Genomic DNA, 10,179 nt, shown 5'->3' on the forward strand with positions numbered 1-10,179 from the left:
TTCTATTTCGATACTTGAGAAGTGAATGTGAACCTTTTATCCTAAAAAAATACTTTTATATATTATGTGTTTGATGAACTTTGGATTAGTTCCGCATTTACCTTTCGTTTATTACATATATGTGTGCAAGATAGAGGGTGTCACAAGATCAATAAAAAAAACCCTAGCCGAAGTTGACAAAAAACAACTCCAACAAGATCAAAAACTAATTTATGATTTAAAACTAAACTAGTTTTGAACTATAAAGTGGTTTTAAAAGCGATTTTAAACCAATTTCAAAAAATTCAAACCAATGTTATCCAATTAAATCGATATGAATTTTAAAACCAATCCATTTAATTGAATAAGGATTAGATTTTCAAAAATCAATCCATGTCTACCCCTACCTTCTTATGCTTTAATTCACTAATTTTCATTCCTTTTTTCTCACACTTTCATTCTTTTTCTTTTCTCACAATCAAACACAAAATTAAAATTCATTATTGATTATAATATTATACACAGTACAAATATAAGGAAATGTCATTAAAGTAACAACCATAGCACAGAGAAATTGTTATATTAAATGATATAACCAATTAATTTTCTGTTTTGAAATAATAACCCGCGTACCACTAGTGTACACTATGTACTCCCCCTTTATCACACTCACAAAATTAAATATACGCATTCATGCAATATTCCGTTACCACAAGTCACAACTATCTTACAGAAAGTAATCTTTCACTATGGTTACTATAAGATAATCACGTACATGCCTTGCTCCAATGCAAAGAAAAACGTTATCTTAGCAAAGGGCAAAATGATACTTCACACTACACTTAAAAGACCATATCATTTGTGAATTCTTCAACCAAATCATCAGTGATTAGACATGCCATCTCTCTTTCCAATGTATCAATATGATCATTTGTTAGTCCAGACCAGGAGATAGATCCTAGATCTTGTGCCACCAAACTATCAAGTGAATAAAGAGATGCGTTAGATGAAGGATTTAAAGAAACACTGACAATGTCCCATGTCAACTTCAGTAGTTCGTTTCCACATGGTGGAGGCTGCAAGGAGGAATTGCTTAGTTTCCTTCGGAATCTAGACAAAGTCAAAGGTGGTCCAAGAACTATGGAAAGTGCCTCATTTAACAAATCAAGCAAAACCTTGTGCTCTAACTTGTTTTTGTTCTGCTGATCCTTTGTGGATCTTTCATCCTCCTTGATCAAATTGTCATGAGACTCTTCCACTTCTTCAAAAACTGAGTTGCCAATAGGCTTTGCAAATGTGTCCCCTCTTAATAGAGACTTATCCCATGAACCAAAGTACAAACCAGAGGCAACAAGCAGATCTCTTACATAAGATTCTGCTGGATCATCTAATTGAACTAATTCTGACTCAACAGGCTCCTGCTTAGTGGTGAAGTCCTCAGAGCCATCGGAATCAAGTTGACTGAGTTGTCTCTTTAGCTCTGTCAAATCAGCAAGCAAAAGCAATTACATTGTAAGGTTCAAGGACTATATATATACAAAGTCCAATTGTTTACAAGTTTGTAAGATTAATATGAATAATGCTTTTACTAAGCAAATAGTGACCAAGCAGAAGAAGCAAAGAGTCTGCACTATATTGTTAATCTCATTCTATAAAATACCAACTTAATGAATAGTCAGTTTATAAATTAGTGTGTTTTACAAGATTTCAGAAGCTATAATAAAATTTAACCAAACATAGAATGCTTGTTAAAGGAGCATATGAAAGGGGAGAAAAGTTATAGAAATATTAACACATAACTTTCCGTTTCTTATACATGAAATTGTGTAGCCCGTGAAACAAATTATGTAGAGATAAAATTTGAAGTGAATTATTTAACATGAAAAAAATTTGGAAGTAGGGTCAAATTCATTTGAAGAACAGACTAAATGTCATTTGTAGATTTAACTATATATGCACATGCAATAGAACAACAAAGAGATGGCATTGACATTCTTTTTATGAACTTTCATATCATTGCATTGCATCAATTGAAAGTTAAAATTGTTTCTCACCATTCAAACCAGAGCTGATATCTCTGAAAACCTTGGGAATAAAAATATCATCTAATGAAGATACATCTGGAGTTGATGTTAAACTTGAATATCCAGTCTGTCTCCAATTTTTTTCATGAACACAGCTGCACATAGATGCAGGACTAGGAGGTACCTCAGTTGAGTTCTCCTAATGTATAAAAGAAACTCCGATGATTAGATAACAACCATATATGCAACATAATTGAAAAACAAAGGTCATTGAGGAGAATGCTTAAAAATGTATATAGCAAACTTACATGTCTCTCACCATATTTCATGAAAACAGTTGGTCCACTCCTGATATCTCTCAAAATTGGACCGTATTCACTGCCATGTGATTCAACTATTGACTGAACCCTTTTGCCAAACAGCTTCCCTCTGAGACCAAGAGTAAAATTGGAAAGTTTTTCTTTAATATTAAACCCATCTTTCTTCTTTTTTTTGACATCCACAGGCATTGCTTCAACAGCTTCAAGCTTCCTCTGAATAAGGGCGCCCGTTAAAATGTGGCGGTCCTCTAGAAGAAGCCTCCCAAATGATGTTCCTGATGCAGGAGCAGACAAGGATCTTTCAAGATTTCTAGGAGACAAATCCTTGTGGAACAATACATTGTCATCTAATTTGTGTCTATAGGAACCTGTTTGTAATTCTTTTTTCTCTTTCAAAATTCTCCACTGGCTCTTGTCATTTGCACACTTTGTAGTATCCTGCTTTAGTCTAACTCTATCATTGTAACAGGCCACTTCAGGAATGTCCAAATGCAGTTCACCATTTACAATATTTCTTAGCCTCTCTGACAAGAATCTTCTGGTATCTATGTTGAAAAGTTCTGGAGAACTTGGTCCATTGAACTGCATTTTACTTTTATATGATCTTGTTGATTCTGAGCGGAGTAAATTTGGTTCAGCATCTCTAGTCACACTTTCTCTGACCTCTTTAGCATCAGATAGTTTTTCATTGTAAGGTGTCTCAATTCCACTAGCTCTAATCCCTTGCAGTTCACATTCCAACCGCTCCCTCACTTCCTCAAGAAAATCTTCTAAACCTTTTCTCCCGTGTAAAGTGCCTGATAAATTGATGCAATTCTCTTCATGGTTGCAATTGCAAATCCTATCAGAACCAGGCTTCAAGATAACTATCTGAGCGGAAGAAGCACATATATCTAATCTGCTTCCAGATTTCATCATTAAAGACTCCTCAAAGTCTCGACTTAGTGTTTTACTTCTTGAAGGAAAGAAATCTTTTTTCGTAGTTGGGATTGGCTCCATCATATTACCATTAGGTAGCTTTGTCTTAAATGTGTGGCTATCTGTCTTTGAACTTGCAATCTGTAGCATCTTTTCCTTCCTCAGGTTCTCTTGAGAAGGTATTCTCCTAGAACCACTTCCAATTTCAACATCCTTTGAACACTCCTTAAACCTTGATTCTTGATATGCTTCAAATTCTTTCTTGAATTTTTGGAGTTCCTCTTCCTGAGGATGTTCCCTAGGCCTTGGTTTTCCAAAATTCTGTCTGCATCCATCATCATGATCACCATCGATGTCTTGATAAAAAGAATCAAATTCCATCTGGCTAGAAGAATTAAAGTTGGAGGAACCCCTGCCAACCGAACCCCTTCGATTCATTCCTTTTTTTGAAAACTTCCTCTCCATATTTTTATGTTTGCTTTCATCTAATGGAACAACGGAATTAGTCTCTAATGGCAATGGCATGGTGTCTATCCCCATCAACCTTGCCACAAGGCTTGGTGCATTATTTCTGGTGGTGCCTGATTGTTTGGATAAATCCTCTTTGTTCAGTTTTTTCACTGAAACCACATTTGAGTAACTATTTTTCTTTGACCAGCCATCTTCTACTTGACAAGAGTACTGAAAATTCACCAGAGTACATTCCATTTAAGAACGATAAGAGAAACATGATGTATAAGCATATGGTGGTGTCTTGAAACCCTTAACACATAAAGGTATGTGAAGAGAAACTTACTGGTAATTCTCCTTCTGCACAGTGGACCTGAGATGTTTCTACTTGCAGTTCCATGCCATTTCCAGAGCTTTCCAGGTCTGCATGACACACGGTATGACAACAAATAAGAATTAACCTAACTAAATTAATCTAGTAGAGGAGGGATAAAATAGAACTTAGCAACAACAACAACAACAATTAATAACAATAGTCTATGCAAGATATCTTAGAAAATGCAACAAACGAATCAGCACTGATATTTACACTGCTTCATACCATTTAACACAACAACCTTTAGGTGATTAACTAATACAAAACTTGGCAAGCAAATAGTCACTTGAAGCTTTCCAATTTCAGAAAGGAATGCTTAGAAATTAGTGAACAAATGCTCAATTTAGCTTCCTTGAAACTTACCTAACCCAAAAAGGTCTATCGTAGCAAGAGTGAAGCCTCTCAATATATAAAGTAACACTTACCACCATTATTGCTCCTCTGGGCATGAACTTTCTTGGCCATCCTACCCTGATTGAACTCAAACATGTGCAATAAGCCTCCCATATATCAAAGGGTCAACCTGAACACTCTCATCTCATGTCGTCAATTTCAGGGTTCATGTCTCAACCAATAAAAAATTCAGGTCTTTTCCTTTCCCTCTATATGATGTGAAATGAACCAGCACTCTTCCTTTTCACACCCTGGATCACCTCAAGTTAATGGGGGCATCAGTTGAAGAGCATTTTATAACATAAAAATCAGAACATCTTAAATTAAATCTGTTAAGCTGTAAGATCCAAATTACATTTGACGCAAACAAGTAACTAATTTTGCACAGAAATTAAGAGAAAGAAATAACCAATCAGTTCCTTCAAAGTAAAACCTATTCAAAAGTTGCAATTCTTGCATTTTGAATGGTGTTATAATTGAACACTTGCTAATTTAAGGACTAAATTTTTTTAGATAGTATTGTATCCTATGTAGAACATAATAATGAAGAAATCTAATCAACAATAACATTGTAGTAAGGGGAGGAAAAGAAAACTGACCGTGTTTTCATAGTTTTGGATAAAAATGATAAAGTGATTGAAGATTTTATATGGATAGGCCTAATAGAAAAATCAGAGAACATTGACTTTTATGCCAACCCAGAAGAGAAAGAAGAACCTTAGTCTTCTAAGCACCCCATAAATCAAAAACTTCATAATTCATTCATGAAAAAGTGAATCAGAGTCAAGAGAGAAGAAAACCCAACAACAGGTTTCTCAGAAAATGCAGGAAAAGCAAGAAGCACCAAAAACTCCGAACCTCAAAATTCCGGTACCAGTTATTAGAGTTTACTGTAAACAAAATATCTTTCTAGAAAATTGTCCCATTTTTTATCAGAACCATAAACATCGTACAGAACAAAAGATTCCTTCTCTAAACACTAATAGACGGTTAGAAAAAAGTAAGAAACAGAGAACAACATGTTAAATCAACATTTACATACCAATGAGAAGAACAAGAACAAACTCCGTATCCACCAACTGAAACTTCAGCTATGAATCAATTCAAAACAAGAAGATGGATGTGCTTGAAAAGCATCAAAGCTTCAAACTTGACATGAAAACTGAAAAGGTGGAACAAAACTAGCAAAGCCAAGATTGAGAGAGAGAGAAGCGTGTACAATGTGTGGCATAGAAAAGTGGAGAATTTCTGAACTGGGATTTTGTATTAAGAAAGAGAGCCAACGATGAAAACTTCATTGGAAAGGTATTGATTGATCATAATGAGTTAATAATGATGACGACACAGGAAAAAGCTACTATATTTCAAAGTGTAGCAAAAGGTAACAAGTCCTCTAATTCCATTGCTGGAAGTGAATGAATGAAAGCGAAGGTTCCCTCCCTCTCTGCTATTTATTTAGCTAATTGGTTAATCATTTCATTCATTCATTCTCGTATTTTTCATTCTTTTTCCTTTCTTTCTTTTTTGATAATTCTGCTGTCACTCGTGCTGTACTATTGAACAATAGCTCACCATTTTTTTTTGTTTTGGTCTAGTGATTAGACTCGTGGGCTTGTGTCTTTCTCAATTCGTTCTATCACTTCTCTTGTGAATTTTGTGATTTCCATGTGAGTGAAACGTTTTTACCAAGTCATGAAAGTGAGTTAAATGAATTAAGCAGTTAGGTACAATAAATAATGTGAAGTTATTAGGAAAGTCGTTGATTGAGGGAGTGAAATCCGGGAAAAAAATGAACCCCAAGGACTCCGTCGGAACTCAAATTCGTACATTTTCAAACAAAAAATTGATGTAAAATGGCTATGATATAGGACGGTTACTTATTAATAGAAGTCAAGTTCACAATCAAATAAGGGTCACTCGCGAGGTTTGTTTTTTTATTGTATTATTGTATTATTATTAAAGTTTAACGGTGATAAGTATTTTATAATGGAATTCAATGACAAATGATTGTTGATATAATTTTTAACATAATTTTATAAAAATAATAAATTTATTATAAATAATAATTTTTTACTAAATAATAATGTAAAATTATTTTACATTATGGGTATATAATTTTTTTTTCTTTTATTATTACTATAAAAGAAAATTTGTAGAAAAGAAATAAATTTCTATACATAATCTTCAACGAGTGAAACATACATTTTTCAGGAGAAATAATAGTTTAATCCTTATCAGCGAAGTTAAATATCCATACCAGCAATAGCTTAATCACATAGGTAAAAATGACTGCTTCATGAGAGTTGAAAGTCAAAGGAATAAAAGGTGTCAATAATGTAATACTATTGCGTGATGATAAATATTCACATGACTTATAGTATATTATTATGGAATATAAATTGGCATCATATGATTGCATTTTCAGATCACGTAACCACCAGCTCAGAGGTCTGTGGTTTTGCAGTCGTACGCACACGACGCCTCCATTTGGCGCTAGATATCATGGCACCTTTGAATTTTGGTTTTATTTATTTGTCTTGTGCTCCTCTTGCTTCTCTTTCTTATATGGTGTGTTACGATGTTTGGTTTTGAAAAAAAAAAAAAACATGAGAAAGAGAAAGGAAAGTAAAACAAAATGAGATAATTCTTAAAAGAATGTTCAATTTTATTTTATATTTTTCTATTAAGTGTGATAATGAATTAGGAAGGGCTTATTTGATGATTTCAAAAGTAAAATATCCACAAAAAGATCAACCGGATAGATAAGAATAATTAATGTCAAAAAGAAAATATTCAAATATGAGGGATTAATCAGCATCTTAGTGATGATTAAAATCATTCGAAACAAAAATTATCAAGAATGTTAAATCAAATAATCAGAGCAACAATTATTAGAGTAGTTAACAATGATTCAAATTCAAAAAGAAGCATCAAACAAGTGATAACATCTGAAACAAACCAACAAAGCTTAAGGACATTGTTACAATCAATTACAAAGATCGATTATTTGTGTTTTCTATAAATAGACAAGAATGTTTTTTTTTTGTTACAAACATTTACATACTTCATGTACACCAACTTCGTCGTACTTATGGCTTTTCGGTCATACGGAAACATGTTTGTTCTTATCCATTCCTTTTATTTTCGATTTTGATCATCATCTCTATTCTACTTTCTATTACTCCTCCTTTCGATAACACTTTCTTTTATCTATAACTCTTTCTTTTTTTGTATAACACTTTCTCTATTGCTTTCAATTATATATGTTTTGTTTTGTGTTGTAACAAACATACTAATGTATTCGTAAATATTGTCTATCCAAGTATTATTTTACACTTGTTTACAAAATGTATTTACATTTGTGAGAATCAATTATTATAATCTGAATACTCGTTTTATACTTGTCATAAAGTTTATTCTCATAATAAGTTTCTAAGATACACTTTGTTAAATTGAAAATCTAAGATTGTTAGGTTGGAAACAAAGAACCCGATAAGTATTTTGGTTTAGTATAATTAGTCCTATTATCAAATTCTTATTTGTTGATTTATCATTTTTCAAACCTAATCCAAAATTCTCGATCAACAAAAAGAAAATAAAAAAATATATTTATAAAGGCTATGTTTGATAAAATTATCAGCAAGCTAAAAAATTAACATATTAAATTATAAGTGTTCAATAAAATAATTTGTTCAAATAACTGAAAAATATAAAATGACATAAATGAACATATTTATATTATAATTTTATATAAGTTTCAATTTTCTTTATGGATAAAAGTATGTTTTGAAATATTATAATTTTATCTTTTAATCAATTTCAAATTCTTCAAATTTTTATTCATAGACAAATTATTTTCATTACAATTTATTTTCAATTATTATATTTCTCATATTAGGTATCTTAAAATCTTTTTAATCAATTTTGAAATAAAGTAAAAAAAAATAATTTAATTAGACGTTATACTTTTATTATGTTAATTAGTGTAATAGTTAAATAAATCACATGATATAAAATTATTCAAAAAAATAATAGAAAATTAAAATAAAATAAATCTAACATTTATTATTGTCAATTTAGTGAATTATATGTTAAAATAATAAATTAAATATTATAAATAGTACGTTGTTAAATTTAAATATTAGTCAAAGAACTAATCACCTAGACTTTGACAAGCAAAATAGTTTTTTTGCCTATTAAATTATAAAACAATCTTATTTTTGGGCAAGTCTTTTGTATCCTTTTAAATTTTTTGAAATAATAATAGTTTCTTAAGAAAGGCGATGCCTAGGGTGGACCACTTTCATAAGTGGTTCATCATGCACAATTTTTAGGAGCCCTTAGATTAATCTAGGGTACACACTCTTACAATACACTTTCCAAACTAAAGCTTTATCCTCTTTACTATCCCCTCCTCTCTGACAACCTTTCTCATTTCCACTCTAGCGGATCCTCCAACGCCTCCGACAACCAGTCATTGCCACGTCATCCACCAACCCTCTCCCACTTCCCTTTCACCCCCTCTTCCCCAAATCAAGCTTTCTCCTTACAAACATGAGACCCCACTTCAAACTTGAGATTTAGAATCCAGAAGCCTCCACCATGCAATCGGAGCACCCATCACAGACACAACTCACTGGCACACGCATCCACTTCACAAACCGCAACTATGCCATTGAGGTGCTATAAAAATCCTAAAGAGAATGACCGTTCTTCATACCTACAAAGTCGTCGGCATCGACATCTCTTGATTTTGCTATCACAACAGACTCTCATCGATAGTTATTGCATGTGATTTGTCGAGGTCAAGAAATCGCCCAAACTCATCGCTCGTCTGATATATTGATGTTGCTAGTTAGAGTTTAATGTTGTTGGTGATTAATTTTGCACACTAAGATTTGTTTTTTTTATTTTTATTTTTTGATTAATTATTCTTTGTATGGTTTTCAAACCATAAAATTTTAGATGGATATTTCTTGATGTTATGTTCAAATTTCTAGCATGTTGGAGTGGAAGAGCATTGATTTTTGGGGAAGATACAGGAGGGGGGAGTGGAGTATGTAACACCCCGTTTTTCATAAAATAAATTTAAAAGGTTTTTATTTAAAAATAAATAAAGTTTTAAAAAAATAATGAGATTTTTATAATTAAATAAATAAGGAGAAATAGTTTTATTAATTAAAATAATGATTTAAAGATAAATAAAATAAATATGTGTTTTTAGAAAATAAAAAGGATGTTTTATTTATTATTTAATATAGAGTAAAATAGAGCTCTTTTTTTATAAAATAATAAATTAAAGAAAAAATAGAATACATAGTAGACTCGAAATTCTAGTTATAAATAGAAATATATTATGTTAGTTTTTATAATTACAATACGTGTCTGCACTCTTTCTTCCTTTCAAATTTGTTCTCCTTTCTTCTTCTTCCAAAATCCTCTCTTTTTTCATATACACTTAAATTTGCCTCAGTAAAATTGCAATCCCAAACTCGTTAATCATTGGATCTAAAATTTGGACATCACCTTTGGGATTCATTTACTCACAATCCCATAGTTGGGATTTGTAAAATAATATCTATAGAGAGCGATGTGCCCCTTCCACAGAAATAGTAAAATTGAGACTTTGACCCCTTCTCCTTCTCTCTAACACTTGGAAACCCTAACAAAGGAACCAGAGGAAAAACTTGACAAAATTTTAGGGAATCACTAGAGACAT

The 10,179-nt window shown here is 32.0% G+C and overlaps 1 protein-coding gene across 1 annotated transcript; it reads right to left on the reverse strand.

The window, feature by feature from the left end:
• Positions 1-542: 542 nt before the first annotated feature.
• On the reverse strand, positions 543-6,058 carry LOC114389686. Its single transcript, XM_028350424.1, has 6 exons — positions 5,503-6,058; positions 4,493-4,711; positions 4,038-4,114; positions 2,312-3,922; positions 2,034-2,202; positions 543-1,459 (listed from the first exon to the last, which is right to left on the reverse strand). The coding sequence occupies exons 2-6, from the start codon at positions 4,572-4,574 to the stop codon at positions 822-824; spliced, it is 2,577 nt and encodes an 858-aa protein (XP_028206225.1). The 5' UTR covers positions 4,575-4,711; positions 5,503-6,058; the 3' UTR covers positions 543-821.
• Between the last annotated feature and the right edge of the window lie 4,121 nt (positions 6,059-10,179).

Source organism: Glycine soja, chromosome 16 (assembly GCF_004193775.1).
Source record: "Glycine soja cultivar W05 chromosome 16, ASM419377v2, whole genome shotgun sequence".
Taxonomy (NCBI): Eukaryota; Viridiplantae; Streptophyta; class Magnoliopsida; order Fabales; family Fabaceae; genus Glycine; species Glycine soja.